The following is a 21,497-nucleotide window of genomic DNA, read 5'->3' as shown; positions in this document are numbered from 1 at the left end:
TTAAAAGCAATTCATCTCACAAGGCGCTAACTTTCTCACTGAGCCACTGCCCGTGTCTTGCTGTTCTCAGTCTCTGTCCCAGTTCTGCGTTTGGAAGCTGCTGTATTTTGGTGTTTGACACATTCCAGGCTCTGGAAATGGCCGGTGTTGATTCAACTGAGGAGAGAAAGACAGAAGATATTTCATTTAGACAGAGAATGTGAGTTGTGGCAGAGTGATCCAGGTTATCTTGTTCTAAAAGGTGATGGGGAGAAATTGTTTTTGGGTGAACAAGACACTTGAGGGGTTGAAACCCGAGGAGGTGCAGTGGGATCTTTCCATTCCTCAGCTGGTTAAACCTGTATTTTGATTCTAGGTCTCGTCTGATGATGATTTGCTGGAAACATTTTGTGGTAGAGAGAGTACTGACACTGAGCAAATCCCAAGCCGAGAGTTTGTCCTGAGTAACAGCAATACCATGATTGTCACATTCAAGACAGACTTTTCCAACGAGGAGCGTTTCACCGGCTTTGAAGCACACTATTCTGCCATCGGTAAGTTGTTCTTTAGTCTGTTTGTCGGAACTGAATCCCAAAGCTTGTGCAACTGAATTAAATAGTGGCTGGGGGTGGGGGATGTTGGGGGGGTGGGGGGGTGGGGGGAGTGTTGGGGGGTGTTGGGGGGAGTGGTGGGGGGGTGTTGGGGGTGGTGGGGGGGAGTGGTGGGGGGGTGTTGGGGGTGGTGGGGGAGAGTGTTGTGGGGGTGGGGGGTGTTGGGGGGGTGGGGCTGGGGGGTTTGAGGGGAGTGGGGGGGGAGTGTTGGGGGGGGTGGGGGGTGTTGGGGGGGTGGGGCTGGGGGTGTGAGGCTGGGGGGTTTGAGGGGAGTCGGGGGGAGTGTTGGGGGGGTTGGGGGGGTTGTTGTGGGGGTGGGGTGTTGGGGGCTGAGGGGGGTGGGGGGTGGAGGATGGGGTGCTGGGCGGGGTTGGGGCTGTTGGGCAGGGGAGGGATGGCTTTCAGTTTAGCCTCGTAAACACCTGTAAACACTTAAATGCAGCATCTGGCAGAACCCTGGAGCATGCTGGACCTCAAAGTGCATGTATTCCTCCAACAACCTCCATCTGCTCCTCCTCAATCCCCTTCACCCTCACTCCCTCCCAAACCCACCCTCGCCCCGCAGAATTCCTTTTGCAGATTCCTCCAAACTGTATCTGGGAGAGGACATCCCAACTGCTCGAACATAAAAAGGTAACAGTGTAGGTTCAAATAGTCAGAGGAGAAAACCACCGCTTCCCCACTGACCAGAAATCCTGGCCCACAGACGGATGCCATTCGGCCCATTGTGCCTGTATCGAGCGTGAGAGTGACTGCCCTTGATATTAAGGCAGCATTTGACCGAGTGTGGCATCAAGGAGCCCCAGCAAAACTGGAGTCAATGGGAATCAGGGGGGAAACTCTCCGCTGGTTGGAGTCATGCCTAGCACAAAGGAAGATGGTTGTGGTTGTTGGAGGTCAGTCATCTCAGCTCCAGGACATCACTGCAGGAGTTCCTCATGGTAGTGTCCTCGGCCCAACCATCTTCAGCTGCTTCATTAATGACCTTCCTTCCATCACAAGGTCAGAAGTGGAGATGTTCACTGATGATTGCACAATGTTCAGCACCATTCGCAACTCCTCAGATACTGAAGCAGTTGATATCCAAATGCAGCAAGACCTGAACAATATCCAGGTTTGGGCTGACAACTGGCAAGTAATGTTCGTGCCACACAAGTGCCAGGCAATGACCATCCCAACAAGAGAGAATCCAACCATCGCCCCTTGATGTTCAATGGCATTACCATCACTGAATCCCCCACTATCAACATCTTGGGGTTACCATTGACCAGAAACTGAACTGGACCAGCCATATAAATACTGTGGATACTGGAGCAAGTCAGAGGCTAGGAATTCTACAGCGAGTAACTCACTTCTGATTCCCCAAAACCTGTCCACCATCTGCAAGGCACAAGTCCACTTGCCTGGATGAGTGCAGCTCCCACAACACTTAAGAAGCTTGTCACTGTCCAGGACAAAGCAGCCCGCTTGATTGGCAACCCATCCACAAACATTCACTCCCTCCACCGCCGACGCACAGTAGCAGCAGTGTGTCCCATCTACAAGATGCACTGCAGAACTCACCAAGGCCCCTTAGACAGCACCTTCTAAACCCAAGGCCACTACCATAAAGAAGGACAAGTCAGCAGACACATGGGAACACCACCACCTGGGATTCCGCTCCAAGTCACTCACCATCCTGACTTGGAAATATATCGCCGTTCCTTCACTGTCGCTGGGTCAAAATCCCTTCCTAACAGCACTGTGGGTGTACCTACACCACATGGACTGCAGCGGTTCAAGAGGGCAGCTAACCACCCCCTTCTCAAGAGCAACTAGGGATGGGCAATAAATGCTGACCTAGCCAGTGAAGCCCACATCCCATAAATGAATAAAAAGAAACAGCTATCCATTCTAATCCTACCGAGCAGACATTGCTGCATACTCCTGTAGGTTACAGCACCACAAGTGCACATGCAGACAGGTTTTAACTATGATGAGGGTTTTTGCCTCTACCTTTCAGGCAGCGAATGAGTTCCAGATCCCCAGCATCCTCTGGGTGAAAACATTTCTCTTCAACTCCCCAATTAACCCTTCCAGCAATTATTTTAAATCCCTGCCCCCTGGTTATTGGCATCTCCACTAAGGTATGTGGGTCTTTCCTATCCACTCTATCTGGGCACCTCATAAGTTTATACACCTCAATTAAATCTCCCTTCAGCCTCATCTGTTCCAAAGAACAGATCTTTCATCGTAACTAGAAATCTCCAATCCTGGAACCATCCTTGTAAATTTTCTCCGTACCCACTCCAATGCAATCACGTCCTCCCTGTAATGTGGTGACCAGAACTGGATGCAGTTCTCTAGCTGCGGATTAACTAGTGTTTTATACAGCTCCACCATAACCGCCTGCTCTTATACTCAGCCTCGGCCAATAAAGGAAAGTGTGCCTTATTCCTTCTTGACCACTTTATCTTCCTGCCCTGTTACTTTTAAGAATCTGTGGACAGTCATCCCAAGGTCCAACTGTTTCCCTACACTTCTCAGCACTCTCTATATTGTTGATTCCTCTGCCCTATTTACTCTCCCCAAATACATTGCTTCACACTATCCTGGATTGAATTCCATTTGCCACTTCCCTGCCTCCAGACCAGACCATTGCTATTTTCCTGCAGTTTTCAGCTACTCTTCCCACTATCAACCACATGGCCAAGTTTTGTATCATTGGCAAACTTTATAATCATACCCCTTATATTTAAATATCAATAATTGACATACACCAGAAACATCAAGGGAGCTGATACTGAGCCCTGCGGAGCAATACTGAAAACCAGTGTCCCAATCACCTCAACCAATCAACAATGACCCTTGGCTTCCTGTCACTGAGCAAGTGTTAGATTCTATTGGTGGGTTGATTGAGCAGAGACGGGTATTTAACAAAGTCAACAGATGTTAGGAGGATACAGGTCAGAGAACATGCTGATCACAATACAGGGCTCTAACAGGTGACAATCTAAATAGTGGGTCCAGCGTTAGTCACCCAGTCACGGGGAGATATTCGTCAGGGAGAAGCAGTGTAGCAAGGAAACCCAATCCTGATTCAGGCCCAGCATCACAGGCTGAATTGAGAGGCAAATAGAAGAGTATCCACAATGAGTAATTCAGGTAAATTATTACTTTACCTGCGGTATAAAGGGAGCTGCAAAATTTGAGAATTTCCCCGACCAAACTCAGGATATTTTAACAAAGAGATTCAATGCTGCGGTACAGTACTGGAGGGTTCAGGGTCTGTCACTGTATAACACTGGGGTACAGTACTGGAGGGGTCAGGTCTGTCACTGTATAACACTGGGGTACAGTACTGGTGGGGACTGGTCGGTCACTGCAAACACTGGGGTACAGTACTGGTGGGGACGGGTCTGTCACTGTACAACACTGGGGTTCAGTACTGGTGGGGATGGGTCTGTCACTGTATAACACTGGGGTACTGTACTGGTAGGGACAGGGCTATCACTAGATAACACTGGGGTTCAGTACTGGTGGGGATGGGTCTGTCACTGTATAACACTGGGGTACTGTACTGGTGGGCACAGGCTTTCACTGAATAACACTGGGGTACAGTAGTGGTGGCGATAGGCCTGTCAATGTATAACACTAGGGTACAGTACTGGAGGGGTCAGGTCTGTCACTGTATAACGCTGGGGTACAGTACTGGAGGGGTCAGGTCTGTCACTGTATAACACTGGGGTACAGTACTGGTGGGGACAGGTCTGTCACTGTATAACACTGGGGTACAGTACTGGTGGGGACAGGTCTGTCACTGTATAACGCTGGGGTACAGTACTGGTGGGGACAGGTCTTTCACTGAATAACACTGGGGTACAGTAATGGTGGGGACAGGTCTGTCACTGTATAACACTGGCGTACGGTACTGGTGGGGACAGGACTGTCAATGGATACCACAGGGGTACAATACTGGTGGGGACAGATCTGTCACTGTATAACGCTGGCGTACGGTACTGGTGGGGACAGGTCTGTCACTATAAAACACTGGGGTACTGTACTGATGGGGACAGATCTGTCACTGTATAACACGAGTACAGTACTGGTGGGGACAGGTCTGACACTGTATAACACTGGGGTACATTACTGTTGGGGACATGTCTGTAACTGTATAACACTGGGGTACAGTACTGGTGCGGACAGGTCTGTCACTGTATAACATTCTGGTAGAGTACTGATGGCGATGGTTCTGCCACTGTATAACACTGGGGCACAGTACTGGTGGGGTCAGGTCAGTCACTGTATAACTTTGGGGTACAGTACTGGTGGGGACAGGTCTGTCACTGTATAACACTGGGGTACAGTACTGGTGGGGACAGGTCTGCCACTGTATAACACTGGTGTACAGCACTGGTGGGGACACGTCTGTCACTGTGTAACACTGGGGTACAGTCCTAGTGGGGACGGGTCTGTCACTGTATAACACTGGGGTACAGTACTGGTGGGGACAGGTCTGTCACTGTATAACACTGGGGTACAGTACTCCTGAGGACAGTTCTGTCACTGTGTAACACTGAGGTACAGTACTGGTGGGGACAGGTCTGTCACTGTGTAACACTGGGGAACTTTAATAAGGGGGATAGTTCTGCAAATGTATAGCACTGGGGTACAGTACTGGTGGGGACAGGTCTGTCACTGTATAACACTGGGAATGGCACTGGTGGGGACAGGTCTGTCACTGTATAACACTGGGGTACAGTTCTTGTGGGGACAGGTATGTCACTGTATAACACTGGGGCACGGTACCAGTGGGGACAGGTCTGTCACTGTATAACACTGGGGTACAGTACTGGTGGGGACAGGTCTGTCACTGTATAACATGGGTGTACAGTACTGGTGGGGACGGGTCTGTCACTGTTTAACACTGGGGTACAGTACTGGTGGGGACAGGGTCTGTCACTGTATAACACTGGGTACAGTACTGGTGGGGACACGTCTGTCACTGTATAACACTGGGGTACAGTACTGGTGGGGACGCGTCTGTCACTGTATAACACTGGGGCACAGTACCAGTGGGGACAGGTCTGTCACTGTATAACACTGGGTACAGTACTGGTGGGGACATGTCTGTCACTGTATAACACTGGGGCACGGTATCAGTGGGGACAGGTCTGTCACTGTATTATTTTGTGATCAGGAAATTTTGCCGGGGATGCTCTGGCTGCAATGTAATCATTTCGAGTGAAAGTGGAGTTGCCTGGAATCTGGATCACAGATGTGTTCGAGAGGTTTGGCAAAGTGTGCAGACTGCTTGAGAATAATGAGCAATCTGCAGGCCAACCACAGAGATCTTTATTTCACCACTTACACTGGGATCTCATTGGAGAGTCTGAGACGTGGATTTTTGGGAGGGATGGACATGAATACAAGTTAGCAACACCTTTCAGGATCTGTTTGGAGAAATCAGGTTGCAGATGAAGTTGCTGTTTACAAGGATAGAGGGGCAAAGGTCACGGTTTGGTGGGTGCTGCACAGTTTTGAAGAGAAGGAGGGCAGATGTTGAAAGACATCATATTTAATGTTAACTGGTGGCGGGGGTCTGGTGACAGTAAGTGACAGCTGGTTGGAGGCACAGGGTGGATGGAAGGGAGAATGTTTATGGGGAGGGTTTAGGGGTAATGAGAGGAGGGCAATAGGCAGGTTGTGGGGCAGGTGAAGGGGGGAGGGGTATGTGGAAGGGCCAGGTGGAGGTGGAGGGGACATGGCTGAGATTTCAGTTTGTTTTGGAGAAAGGAAGTTATTGTGACCCTTGAGTGAGTGCTTTTTGAGGAAAGCAACACTGTAGATTTCGCCTAGGCAAACTGGATGTAGCTGAGGCATTGGGTGCGCGAGTCTCTTCACCCTTTCAACTGTAGATAATAAGCAGAGGAGAAAGAATGAGCACACTCGGAGACAATCAAAAGTTTTATAGGAACAAGGACAAAGATGCTGGATTGATTGGGAGGTAGTGAGGATATTGGGCAGTTATCAGATTGGGCTTGCTGAATGATTGAGCTCCTGGCCATCGGGAATCAGTGGGATGTGGTGAGAGCAGGAGCAATCATGATGAAGGGAGGTTTGGGGAGAACAGAGGGGGTAGAATTTAGTAGATAGGGTCGCTAAGAAGGAGATGGGATATGCCAAGGATGGGAAATTACTAATCTACAGAAATTGATGGAGGGAAAAATAATTTCAACACAGGCAGTGAGGCACCCAATAGATGGGAGATATTGGAAAGGTCACAGAGATGGAACTGGGTGAATTACTGGAGAGGGTACGAGGAAAGGAGGGGCTGAGGTCATTCCATTAGTGCAGAGACAAAGCCAAGTGGTGAGAGTCAGGGGATCTGTGACCGTTCAGCGAGGTCTCACCAGTCAGTGAGGTCTCCCCGGTCAGTGATGTTTCACCGATCAGTGATGTTTCACCGGTCAGTGATGTTTCCCCGGTCAGTGAGGTTTCCCCGGTCAGTGATGTTTCCACGGTCAGTGAGGTTTCCCCAGTCAGTGAGGTTTCCCCAGTCAGTGAGGTTTCACTGGTCAGTGATGTTTCCACGGTCAGTGAGGTTTCACCGGTCAGTGATGATTCACTGGCCAGTGGTATTTAAATGGTTAGTGAAACTGGTTTAAAATGGAGTTTATAAACTTTCTTTTCTTTTGTAGATATCGACGAGTGCGTGGAGAAATTGGATGAAGATTTTGTTTGTGACCATTTCTGTCACAATTACATCGGCGGGTATTATTGTTCCTGCAGATATAGCTATATTCTTCATTCAGATAATCGGACTTGCAAAGGTATTGTTACATCACACTCTCACTGACTGTGTGACATAGAAACATAGAAACTAGGGGCAGGAGGAGGTCATTCGGCCCTTTGAGCCTGCTCTGCCATTCATTATAATCATGGCTGATCTTCTATCTCAACGCCATATTCCTGCTTTTTCTCCATACCCCTTGACACCTTTAGAGTCTAGAAATCTATTTCCTTCTTAAATATACTCAGTGACTTGACCTCCACAGCCTCTGTGGTAGAGAGTTTCACAGGTTCACCACCCTCTGAGTGGAGTGAAGAAGTTTCTCCTCATCTCAGTCCTAAATGGTCTACCCCCTATCCTGAGACTGTGACCCCTTGTTCTAGATCCCCCCAGCCAGAGGAAACATTATCCCGGCATCTAGTCTGTCCAGCCCGGTCTGAATTTTATATGTTTCAATGATATCCCCTCATTCTTCTAAGCTCCAGTGAATACAGGCCTAATTGGCCCAATCTCTCCTTATATGACAATCCTGCCATCTCAGGAATCAGTCTGGTGAACCTTCGCTACACTCCCTCTATGGCAAGTATGTCCTTTCTTAGGTAAGGAGACCATTGCACACAATACTCCAAGTGTGGTCTCACCAAGGCCCTGTACAGCTGCAGTAAGACATCCTTGCTCCTGTACTCAAGTCCTCTCGCAATGAAGGCCAACATACCATTTGCCTTCTTAACTGCTTGCTGCACATGCATGCTTGCTTTCAGTGATTGGTGTACAAGGACACCCAGGTCCCTTTGTACATCAACATTTCCCAATCTATCACCATTTAAATCATACTCTGCCATTCTGTTTTTCCTACTGAAGTGGATAACTTCACACTTATCCACGTTATACTGCATCTGCCATGTATTCGCCAACTCACTCAACCCGTCTAAATCACCTTGAAGCCTCTTAACATCCTCCTCACCGCTCACATTCCCACCAAGTTTTGTGCCATCAGCAAACTTGGAAATATTACATTTGGTTCCCTGATCCAAATCATTGATATATATTGGGAATAGCTGGGGCTCAACACTGATCCCTGCGGTACCCCACTAGCCACTGCCTCCCACTCTGAAAAAGACCCATTTCTTCCTGCTCTCTGTTTCTTGTCTGCTAACCAATTCTCAATCCATGCCAATATATTACCCCCAATCCCATGTGCTTTAATGTAGGACTTTATCAAAAGCTTTCTGAAAATCCAAATACACCACATCCACTGGTTCTCCCTTATCTATTCTGCTAGTTATGTCCTCAAAAAACTCCAGTAGGTTTGTCAAACATGATTTCCCTTTCATAAACCCATGATGACTTTGTCTAATCCTGTTGATATTTTCTAAGTGTCCTGTTATCTCGTCACTGAGATGAGGAGAAATTTCTTCACCCAGAGAGTGGTGAGCCTGTGGAATTCGTTACCACAGAAAGTAGTTGAGATCAAAACATTGTATGTTTTCAAGAAGGAGTTAGATATAGCTCTTGGGGCGAAAGGGATCAAAGGGCATGGGGAGAAAGCAGGAGCAGGCTATTGAGTTTGATGATCAGCCATGATCATAATGAATGATGGATCATTCTCGAAGGGCCGAATGGCCTACTCCTGCTTCTAGTTTCTATATTTCTATGTTTATAATTGAATCTAGCATTTTCCCTCCTATTGATGTTAGGCTAATTGATCTGTAATTCCCTGTTTTCTCCCTCCCTCCTTTTTTAAATAGTGGGGTTACATTTTCCACCCTCCAATCTGCTGGGACTGTTCCAGAATCTACAGAATTTTGGAAGATGACAACCAACACATCCACTATTTCCATGGCCACCTCCTTTAGTACCCTGGGATGTTGATTATCAGGCCCTGGGGATTCATTGGCTTTCAGTCCCATTAATTTCTCCAGCACTATTGTTTTAATAATACTAATTTCCTTCAATTCCTCTTTCTCACTAGAACTTTTTCTCCCAAGTATTTCTGGGCAGTTATTTGTGTCTTCCTCCATGAAGATAGAACTAAAGTAGTTGTTTAATTGCTCTGCCATTTCCTTGTTCTCTATTATAAATTCTCCCATTTTGGACTGCAAGGGACCAACATTTTACAATCCCTTGTATGTTCCTTGCAAGTTTACTCTCATACTCTATTTTTCCCCTCTTCATCAATCTCTTGTTCCTCCTTTGCTGAATTCTAAACTGTTTCCAATCCTCAGGCTTGTTACCTTTTCTAGCAACTTTATAATATTATCCTTAATTTATTGTGTTAGCCGTGGTTGGGCCACTTTTCCTGTTGTGTTTTTGCACCAGAAAGGAATGTATAACTTCTGCAATGCACACATTAGTTCCTTAAATATTAACCATTGTCTATCCACCGTCATACCTTTTAGGGAAGTTCCCCAATCTTTCTTAGCCGACTCACGCCTCATACCTTCGTAGTTTCCTTTGTTTAGATATGGACCCTAGTTTCGATTGGACTACTTCACTTTCCATCCTAATGAAGAAATCTATCATGTTATGGTCATTATTCCCTAAAGGACCCCACACAACAAGATTATTAATTAACCCCTTCTCGTTGCAAAATAACAAATCTTAGAAAGCCTGTTCCTTAGTTGGTTCCTCGATGTATTGGTCTGAAAAACCATCTCGTACACACTCCAGGATTTCATCCACCACTATATTATTGCTAATTAGGTTTGCCTAGTCTATATGTAGATTAAAGTTACCCACGATTACTGTAGCGCCCTTTTTACATGCATTTCTAATTTCCTTTTTCATACTGTCCCTTACCTTATCACTACTGTTTGGAGGCCTATAGACAACTCCCACTAATGTTTTTCACCCCTTGTTGCTCCACTCAGATTGATTCTACATCTAGATTTTCTGAGCCAATATCCTCTCTCACTATCGCACTTATTTCATCCTTAACTAACAACACCACCTCCTCTTCCTTTTTGCCTGTCCGTCCTAAATATTGAGTACCCTTGGATATTCAGTTCCCAGCCTTAGTCACCCTGAGGCCATGTGTCCGTAATCGCAACCATATTGTACCCATTTACATCTATTTACACGATTGACTCGTCTACCTTAGTACGAATGCTCCATGCATTCAGGTACAGTGCCTTTAGACTTGTCTTTTTAACATTTTTACACATTTCTTTTGTACTATGGCCCTATTTGCTGCTAGCCCTTGTTTCCTCTGCATTCCACTTTTACTTTCTACTTTTCTGTCTCTCATTCCTATTTTTGGTTCCCTCTCTTGTGTCTCCCCACTCAGGTTCCCAATCCCCCTGTCAATCTAGTTTTAACCCTCCCCCAAAGTACTAGCAAATACCCCTGCGAGGATATTGGTCCCGGTCCTGCTGGGGAGTGACCCGTCCATGTTGTACAGGTCCCATCTTCCCCAGAATCGGTCTCAATGGCTCAGGAATCTACACCTACACCATCCCTCCTACACCATCTCTCCTGCCACGCATTCATCTGGTCTATTCTTCTATTCCTGATCTAGCACATGGTACTGGGAGTAATCCTAAGATTGCTACCTTTGAGGTCCTGCTTTTTAATTTATTTCCTAGCTTCCTATATTCTGCTTGCAGGACCTCATCCCTCTTTTTACCTATGTCGTTGGGACCAATATGGACCACAACCGCTGGCTGTTCACCCTCCCACTTCAGAATGTCCTGCAGCTGCTCAGTGACATCCTTGACCCTGGCACCAGGGAGGCAACATACCATCCTGGAGTCATGTCTGCGGCTGCAGAAACATCTATCTGTTCCCCTAACAATAGAATCCTCTGTCACTATTACTCTCCCATTCTTCAGCCCCCCTTCCCCGCCCCCACCTCTGCAGCTGAGCCACTCGTGATGCCACGGACTTGGCTCTTGCTGCATTCCCCTGAGAAACCATTTCCCCCAGCAGTATCCAGAATGGAAAATCTGTTGGAGAGGGGGATGGACTCAGGGGACTCCTGCACTACCTGTCTAGTGCCTTTACTCCGTCTGGCCGTCATCTATTCCCTTTCTGCCTGTGCACTCTTTACCTGCGGTGTGACCACCTCACTGTACATGTTATGCATGAAGATCTCAGCTCTGTGGATGCTCCACAGTGACTCCAGCCACTCCTCCAGCTCCAAAACATGGATTTCAAGTAGCTGCAGCTGGAGAAACTTCCTGCACACATAGTCACCATGGACACTGGAAGTGCCCCTGACTTCCCACATTGCACAGGAGGAGCATTCCACTTGACCGAGCTGCCCTGCCATGACTTACCCTTAAATTACTCCCTTTACCTTTACACCCTCTAATTTAGAGAATATTAAGTACAGTAGAAATATTCACCAAGTCTTACTTACCAAGGCGGCTGCTCTTCTTTCTGAGGAAAGGTAGAAAATGAAAGGATCGCCTCCTTCCTTCTTCACCGAACTCCCTCTCTCACCAAACTCCAACTGAAGCACTCTAATGCAGCCCAAGACAGCACTCAGTGCAGACACGGCATCACTGTAAATGGACTGCTTTTATGCTCCCTGAATCTAACTTCTGAAAACCTGTTTAAGCCAATTGTCCAATCAACTAACTGTACACACACTCACTAACTGTGTACACCCACACTCATACCAACTGTGTACACTCAAACTCTTACTGATAGTATACACCGACACTCCCACTGACTGCATACACTCACATTCTTACTGTGCACACTCACACTTTTACTGACAGTGTACATTCACACTCTCACTGACTGCATACACTCACAATCTCACTGACACTGTACACTCACACCAGCTGCGTATCCTCACACTCGTACTAACTGTACGCTCACACTATTACTGACTCTGTACACTCACAGTCACCATGCACACTCACTGTGCACACCCATGCTCACTGTGCACACTCACACTGGTTGTGCACACTCACACTGGTTGTGCACACTCACACTGGTTGTGCACACTCACATCGCACACTCACACTGACCATGCACACTCACACTCAGCCATGCACACTCAAATTCACACTGGCCGTGCACACTCACACTGATTGTGTATGCACACACTGACACTGGCCATGCACATTCACACTGATTGTGTATGCACACACTGACACTGACCGTGCACACTCACACTGATTGTGTATGCACGCATTGACATGGACCGTGCACACTCACACTGGTTGTGTGTGCACACACTCACACTGACCGTGCACACTCACACTGACTGTGCACACTCACACTGACTGCGCACTCACACTGGCCGTGTACACTGACACGGGCCATGCACACCCACACTGCTTGTGTATGCACACACTGACCATGCACACTCCCGCTGGCCGTGTACACTCACACTGACCGTGCACACTCACACTGACTGCGCACTCACACTGGCCGTGTACACTGACACGGGCCATGCACACCCACACTGCTTGTGTATGCACACACTGACCGTGCACACTCACACTGGCTGTGTACACTCACACTGACACTGTCTGTGTACACACGCTCAATCTAGTCTATGTGTGTTCATGTAGCACTGACATGCAGCACAGAACGATGCCATTCAGCTCACGGTCTTTTGTTCCTTCAATATTTAACTAGCTTCCTTTTTGAAATTTGTGATTGAATCTGCTTCCACCACCATTTCCGGCAGCGCATTTCAGATCACAGCTCGGTGGATGTGTTTTCTCTTCCTAATGTGGGTACCCAGTTTGAACACAATATTCTATAGGTGGTTAAACCAGTGATTTATAAAGTGCCATTTGGCTCACATTACAGCTCCTCATTGCTCCTATCAAAGTCACTCCCCACTTCTCGATGTTAAATTTCATCTCCCATCTGTCTGCCCATTTCACAATCTGTCTCTACCCCCTGGAGGTTGTTACTGTCACCCTCACTGTTTACTCAATTTCCCAGTTTCATGTCATCTGCAAATTTAGAAATTATACAAATTGTTGGCAAATTGTGAGCTGCTGTTTGTTTCCCTGGTCCTGCTGAACCATTTCTGACTAACCTGCTTGTTTTCATTTCTCACAAGTTGAGTGTAGTGACAACGTGTTCACTGAAAAGTCAGGAGTCATCAGCAGTCCCGACTATCCCAATCCATACCCCAAAAGCTCCGACTGCCTGTACCGTATTCAGCTGGAGGAAGGGTACGCCATCACTTTACAGTTTGCTGCCATCTTTGATCTAGAAGATCACCCGGATGTTCTCTGTCCGTATGATTATCTGAAGGTGAGCAGCAGAGTCTGTGTTTGGAACATGTTACATGTGAGGAAGACTTCATTAATAATCACAAACAGGGCATGGGATTAACACAGATTCAGGTTCTTTGACATATTAATGCAGCCTCTCCCACAGTGCAGCACTCCCTCAGTACTGACCCTCTGACAGTGCAGCACTCCCTCAGTACTGACCCTCTGACAGTGCAGCACTCCCTCAGTACTGACCCTCTGACAGTGCAGCGCTCCCTCAGTACTGACCCTCTGACAGTGCAGCACTCCCTCAGTACTGACCCTCTGACAGTGCAGCGCTCCCTCAGCACTGACCCTCCAACAGTGCGACACTCCCTCAGTACTGATTCTCTGACAGTGTGGCACTCCCTCAGCACTGACCCTCCGACAGTGCAGCACTCCCTCAGCACTGACCCTCCGACAGTGCAGCACTCCCTCAGTACTATTAACCGTCCGACAGTGTGGCACTCCCTCAGTACTGACCCTCTGACAGTGCGGCACTCCCTCAGTACTGACCCTCTGACAGTGCAGCACCTGCTCAGTACTGACCCCCTGATAGTGCAAAACCTGCTCGGTACTGACCCTCCAACAGTGCAGCACCTGCTCAGTAGTGACCGTCCGACAGTTCTGTGCTCCCTCAGGACACTGACAGCACAGCACCTACTACATCCTAGGCTTTCAAAAGAGATAGCTGCAGCGATAGTGGATGCGCTGACTATGATTTCCAAAATCCCTAGATTAGGGAATGGTCACAGCGTATTGAAATGTAATGCTGCTATTCAAGAGAGGAGGGAGGGAGAAAATGGAAATACAGTCCAGTTAGCCCAACATCAATCGGTGGGAGAATGCTGAGGTCATAACAATGCACATAGAAAAGTTTAACAAGTCAATATCTTTTTAAGAAGGGGAAATCCTGTTTGGCACATTCATTAGAGTTTTTTGAGGACGTAACTAGTAGGATAAATAAAGAGGAAATGTAAATGTAGTGGACTCGCATTTCCAAAAAGTATTCAGTAAGATGCCTCATGGAAGGTTACTACACAATATAAGGGCTCATGGATTTGGGGTTAATATATTAGCATGGATAGAGGGTTGTTTAATGGGCAGGAGGTAGACGGTGGGGGTAAATGGGGCATTTTCAAGCTGACAGGCTGTGACTAGTTGAATGTTGCAAGGATCAAGTTGTAGAAAGGTGCAGCAGGGGACAGAGTGCTGAAGCCCTGGAATTGAGTAAGTAAGGGAGTTTGGTGCAGTGAGAGAGGAGGTGCTGTTCTGGCCATTTATAATAAAGGATTGGTCCCCAGAGAGGGAGCCAAAGACAGAGAGATCAGCATAAAGTAGGTTTTCAGGAAGAAAATTGGTAAGTGTTTTTTAGATTTTTTCCTTCTAAACTGATGTAGTAGTTTAAATCTAACAGCACGATGGGTGTACCTACACCACATGGACAAAATCCTGGAGCTCCCTCCCTAACAGCACTGTGGGTGTACCTACACAACATGGTACAGTTGATGTAGTTTATATGGATTTCAGCAAAGCCTTTGACAAGGTCCCACATGGGAGACTTATAAAGAAGGCAAATGCACATGGGATACAGGGTAATTTGATAAGGTGGATTCAAAACTGGCTTAGTTGTAGGAGACAGAAGGTAATGACAGAATGTTGCTTTAGTGACGGGAAGCCAGTGTCCAGTGGCGTACCACAGGGATCTGTGCTGGGTCCCCTATTATTCGTCATTTATACAAACGACATGGATGACTAAGTGGGGGGAAGGATTAGTAAGTTTGCGGATGACACAAAGATTGGCCGGGTGATTAACAGTGAGGCTGAGTGTCTTGGGCTACAGGAAGATATAGACGGGATGGTCAAATGGGCAGATAAGTGGCAGATGGAATTTAACCCTGAAAAGTGTGAGGTGATAGACTTCAGTAATTTGACAAGGAAGTATTCAATGAACGGAATGACACTAGGAAGTTCTGCAGAACAAAGGGACCTTGGCGTGTGTGTCCATAGATCTCTGAAGGCGGAGGGGCATGTTAATGGGGTGGTGAAAAAGGCATATGGGACACTTGCCTTTATCGATCGAGGCATAGATTACAAAAGTAGGGAGGTCATGTTGGAGTTGTATAGAACCTTGGTGAGGCCACAGCTGGAGTACTGTGTGCAGTTCTAGTCGCCACATTTTCGGGAGGATGTGATTGCACTGGAGGGGGTGCAGAAGAGATTCACCAGGATGTTGCCTGGGATGAAACATTTAAGTTATGAAGAAAGGTTGGATAGACTTGGGTTGTTTTCATTGGAGCAGAGAAGACTGAGGGATGACCTGATCGAGGTGTACAAGATTATGAGGGACATGGACAGGGTGGATAGGGAGAAGCTGTTCCCCTTAGTTGAAGGGTCAGTCATGGGAGGACATAAGTTCAAGGTGAGGGGCAGGAGGTTTAGGGGGGAATGTGAGGGAAATCTTTTTTACCCAGAGGGTGGTGACGGTCTGGAATGTGCTGCCTGGGAGGGTGGTGGAGGTGGGTTGCCTCACATCCTTTAAAACGTACCTGGATGAGCACTTGGCACGTCATAACATTCAAGGCTATGTGCCAAGTGCTGGTCAATGGGATTAGGTAGGTAGGTCAGGTGTTTCTCACATGTTGGTGCAGACTCAGTGGGCTGAAGGGCCTCTTCTGCACTGTGTGATTCTGTGATTCTGTGACATGGGCTGCAACATTTCAAGACGGCAGCTCACCACCACCTTCTCAAGGGGAACTAGGCATGGGCAATAAATGCTGGCCCAGCCAGTGATGCCCACATCCTGTGAAAGAATTTTTTTTAAACAGTACTGTGGAGATATAAGTATTACATTAAATATGTAGTTTAACTAGTTAAACTCCATAATGTAACTACAGATAATCATTGAGTGATATTCTAAACTTGAAACCTAATTAGCTGAATACAAACAGGGCTGGTGATGTGTTGCGACTGTAGCATGTGGGAGCTCATGAGGGTTCTGGACAGCATAGGGAAGGGGAAGGATAGTGAGGGAGTGGACACTGTTCTCTGCAGCTAAGAGCGTGAGTCCAGAATGTTCTATTGCCTGCCCAGTGCCAGGGTTAAGTAATATCATCGGGACTGGGGAGGAACTTGGAGTAGGAGGGGGAGGATCCAGTTGCCATGGTCCACATGGGCACCAATGACATAGGTAGGACTAAGGAAGAGGTTCTGCTGAGGCAGTATGAGCAGCTGGACACAAAATTAAAAAGCAAAATCACAAAGATTGTAATTTCTGGATTACTACCTGAGCCATGAGCAAATTGACATAGAGTAAATAAGATTAGCAAGATGTAAGCATGGCTCAAAGATTGGTGTGGGAGAGATGGGTTTAGCTCATGGGGCACTGGCATGAGTACTAAGAAAGGAGGGAGCTGCTCCGCTGGGATGGCATTTACCTGAACCGTGTTGGGGCCAGGCTCCTGCCAAGTCATATAACCAGGGCTGTAAAGGGGGCTTTAACCTAAACAGTTGCAGGGGAAGGTTCACATGAGGGGAGATTTGGATAATCAAAGAGAAAGGACAAGGCGATAGTGCAGGGTAGCGATATGGGTAACGATAGCCAGAGTGTGACAGGAAGGGACAGGACGTACAAACATAAGGGTGCACCAGCAAATAAGGACAGTCGGGAAAAATGGTAAAAAGTCAGAATTAAAGGCATTTTATCTGAATGATCACAGCATTCATAACCAGGCGGGTGAATTGATCGCTCAAATAGAAATAAGTAAGTATGATATAATAACCATTACAGTGAGCATGTCTGGGACCTGAACATTCAAAGCTTTTGACATTTTGAAAGTATGGGAAGGGAAAAGGAGGTGGGGTAGCTCTGTTAATAAAAGATGAGGTCAGTACACTAGTGAGAAATGATTGTGGTTTGGAGCATCAAGATGTAGAATCAGTTTGTGTGGAGATAAGAAATAGCAAAGAAGTTATTGGTGGAAGTGGTTGATAGGCCCCCTGGCAGTAGCTACACAATAGGACAAAGCATAAATCAAAAAAATCCTAGAATTTGTTCAGGAGATTTGCTTCAGCAGTATGTCTTCAGTCCAACGGAAAGGAGGCATTGCTGTACCTGGTTCATGGAGGCAGGGGGCTTGGCTGAGGTATTAAATGAATACTTTGCATCTGTCTTTACCAAGGAAGAAGATGCTGCCCAGGCCATGATGAATGAGGAGGTAATTCAGACACTAGAAGGGTTTAAAATTGCTAAGGGGATATTGGATAGGTTATCTATCCATGGGGCACGAGGAACCGAGGATACTGAGGGAAGTGAGAATGGAAATTGTGGAGGCACTGGCCATAATTTTCCAGTCTTCCTTAGGCTCGGGGTGGTGCCAGAGGAGTGGAGAATTGCAAATGTTACGCCCTTTTTCAAAAAATGGTGTAAAGATAAGCCCAGCAACTACAGGCCAGTCAGTTTGACTTAAGTGGTGGGGAAACTTCTAGAAACAATAATTTGAACAAAGTTAATAATCACGTGGTCAAATGTGGTTTCTTATGAGAAATTTGTGTTTAACTAACTTACTGGAGTTTTTTGAAGAGGTAATAGAGAGGGTTGATGAGGGCAATGCTATTGATGTCATGTACATGGACTTCCAAAAGGCATTCATTACAGTGCCACACACCAGACTTGTGAGAAAAGTTAGAGCTCATGGAATAAAAGGGACAGTAGCAACATGGATACAAAATTGGCTGAGTGACAGGAAACAGAGAGTAATGGTTAATGAAAGTTTCTTGGCAGGAGAAAGGTTTGTGGTAGAGTACCTACACCACATGGACTTGCAGCAGTTCAAGAAGGCAGCTCACCACCACCTCAAGGGCAACTAGGGATGGGCAATAAATGCTGGCCCAGACAGTGAAGCCCACATCCTGTGAATGAATAAAAAAAAGTTCCCCAAGGTCAGAGTTTGACCCTTGCTTTTCCTGATATATATTAAAGATATACATCCTGGTGTACAGGACACAGTTTCAAAATTTGTGGATGGCATGAAACTTGAAAGCATTGTGAACTGCGAGAAGGATAGAGTAGAGATTCAAGTTAGTGGAATGGGCAGACCCACCGCCTGGAAGTTCCCCTCCAAGTCACTCACCATCCTGACTTGGAAATATATCGCCATTCCTTCACTGTCACTGGGTCAAAATCTTGGAACTCCCTCCCTAACAGCACTGTGGGTGTACCTACACCACAGGAGCTGCAGCAGTTCTAGAAGGCAGCTCTCCACCAGCTTCTCAAGGGCAATTATGGATGGGCAATAAATGCTGGTCTAGCCAGCGATGCCCACATCCTGTGAATGAATTTTTAAAAATGACGAATTTCACTGCAGGGAAATATGAGTGATTCATTTTGATAGGAAGAATATGGAGAGACAATGTAAAATAAATGATACAACTCTGAAGGGGGTGCAGGAGCAGAGGGACCTGGGTGTATTTGTGCATATGTCATTGAAGGTGACAGGATAGAGTTGAGAGAGCGGTTAATAAAGCATATAGTATCCTGGGCTTTATTAATAGGAACATAGAGTACAAGAGCAAGGAGGTTATGTTGAATGTGTGTAAGGCAACAGTTCAGCCTCAGCTGGAGTATTGCATCCAGTTCTGAACATCACACTTTAGGAAGGATGTGACGATGTTAGAGAAGGTGCAGAAAGGATTCACCAGAATGGTTCCGGGGGTGAGGAACTTCAGTTACGAAGATAGATTGGAGAAGATAGGACTGGTTTGGCTGAAAGCAGTGTGAGACAGAGTGGGGGTTCCAGTGAGGCTCAGCGCTGGGTGCCAGTGCCAGTGCCAGTGCCAGTGTCGGTGTCACACTGCTGCTAGAGTTCAGAAACGGAAATTGAGTTGTGACATCACTGCAAGGGTATAAGTTGATTGGCTGGTGAGTATTGATGCTTAGGCATAGAGTCTTAACACCTGGAAGATGAAATATTATTAATAAGGAACAAGTGAGTAGCTGGTGAGTATTTTCTTTTATTTTTAAGTAAGATTTATTGCAATTCTTAAATTCTGTTAAGTCTTGGTATGATTTATCAGTACTAGTAAGGCTTATTAATAGTAGTAAGGTGTATTAGTATTTAAACAGTAGCAAGCATAACTAATAAATCAAGAAATGGCAGAGCAGCTCTAACCTCGAGAGTGCCAATCCTGTGCCATGTGGGAACTCCAGGATGCTTCCCGTGTGCTGGATACCATTTGTGCAGAAAGTGACATCTGTTGCAGCAGCTTGAGCTCTGGGTTGTGGAAATATGATGTTGTGGTGAAAACAGATTCCTGGCTCAAAGAAGGGCAGGACTGATTAATATTCCTGGTTACAAGGTGTTTAGGAAAGATAGGAAAGGGAGGAAAGGGGGAGGGGTGGTGATATTGGTTAAGGAGAGCATTGCAGTGCTGGAGAAAGAGGATGTCCCAGAGGTGTAAAGGACAGAATCAATTTGGCTAGAGCCAAGGAACAAAACACGTGCAATAACATTGCTCAGAGTAGTCTATAGGCCACCAACTAGTGGGAAGGATGTAGAGGAACAAATCTGCAAGGAAATTACAGAGAGAGAGGTGTAAAAATTATAGAGTAGTTATAATGGGGGACTTTAATTACCCGAATATAGGTTGAGATAGTAGCAGTTTAAAGGGCAGAAGAGGACAAGAGTTCCTAGCGTGTGTTCAGGAAAATTTTCTTCGTCAGTGTGTGTCCAGTCCAATAAGGAAGGAGGCGCTGCTAGACCTGCTTCATGGAAATGAGGTGGGCTAAGTGGATCAACTGCCAGTGGGGGAACATTTAGGGGTCAGTGATCATTGTATCGTAAGGTTTAGTCTGACTATGGAAAAGAGCAAAGAACAGTCCAGAGTAAGAATAATTAACTGGGGGAAAGCCAACTTCTTTGGGGTAAGAATGGATCTGGGATAAGTAAACTGGAATCAAAGGTTGGCAGGAAAAATGGGAGCTGATCAATGGGCTACCTTCAAAGAAGAGATGATTCGAGCACAGTCAAGGTATATTCCCTCGGAAGGGAAAGATAGAGTAAACAAATCCAGAACTCCCTGTATGAAATAGGAGCTAGAAATTAAGATAAAGGTGAAAAAGTATGTTTATGACAGGTGTCAGGTAGAACGTCTCCTATAGGAATATAAATAGGTAAAAAGGTGCTAAAAGGTGAAGTAGGGCTGATTAGGGACAAAAAGGGGGATTTACACATGGAGGCAGGGGGCATGCCTGAGGTGTTAAATGAATACTTTGCATCTGTCTTTACCAAGGAAGCAGATGCTAGCCAGGCCACGGTGACAAGGGAGGTAATTCAGACACTAGAAGGGTTTAAAATGGAAAAATAGGGGGTATGGGTAGGTTATCTGTACTTTACATTGACAAAGCACTGGGACTGGATAAGATGCACCCAAGGGTACTGCGAGAATTGAGAGTGGAAATTACAGGGGCACTGGCCATAATTTTCCAGTCTTCCTTAGATTCAGACATGGTGCCATAGGATTGGAGAATTGCAAACGTTATACCCTTGCTCAAAAAAGGGGGTAAGGATAAGCCCAGCAACTACAGACCAGTCAGTTTAATGGTGGGAGAACTTGTAGAAACAATAATTCGAAACAGAATTTATAGTCAAATTGACAAATGCAAGTTAATTAAGGAAAGCCAGCATGGATTTCTTAAGGGAAAATCGTGTTTAACTAACCTGCTGGAGTTTTTGGAAGAGACAACAGAGAGGATTGATAAGGGCAATGCAGTTGATGTGGTGTAAATGGATTTCCAAAAGGTATTTGATACAGTGCCACACAACAGACTTGTGAGCAAAATTATAGCTCATGGAATAAAAAGGGACAGTAGCAACATGGATATGGAATTGGCTGAGTGACAGGAAACAG

General features: G+C 46.4%; 1 protein-coding gene across 1 annotated transcript in view; it reads left to right on the top strand.

Moving 5' to 3' along the window:
* The first annotated feature begins 359 nt into the window (after positions 1-359).
* masp1 (MBL associated serine protease 1) overlaps positions 360-21,497 on the top strand; it is a 116,021-nt gene continuing 94,883 nt past the window's right edge. Inside the window, exons 1-3 of the mRNA XM_078564420.1 lie at positions 360-533; positions 7,271-7,402; positions 13,394-13,590. Coding sequence (XP_078420546.1) covers positions 458-533; positions 7,271-7,402; positions 13,394-13,590 — 405 coding nt within the window. The 5' untranslated portion in view covers positions 360-457. The remainder of the gene's footprint in view (positions 534-7,270; positions 7,403-13,393; positions 13,591-21,497) is intronic.

The sequence above is a fragment of the Cetorhinus maximus genome, chromosome 19, assembly GCF_964194155.1.
Source record: "Cetorhinus maximus chromosome 19, sCetMax3.hap1.1, whole genome shotgun sequence".
NCBI lineage: Eukaryota > Metazoa > Chordata > Chondrichthyes > Lamniformes > Cetorhinidae > Cetorhinus > Cetorhinus maximus.
Note: the sequence above shows the minus strand (reverse complement) of the source record. Positions and strands in the feature narration are given on the sequence as shown.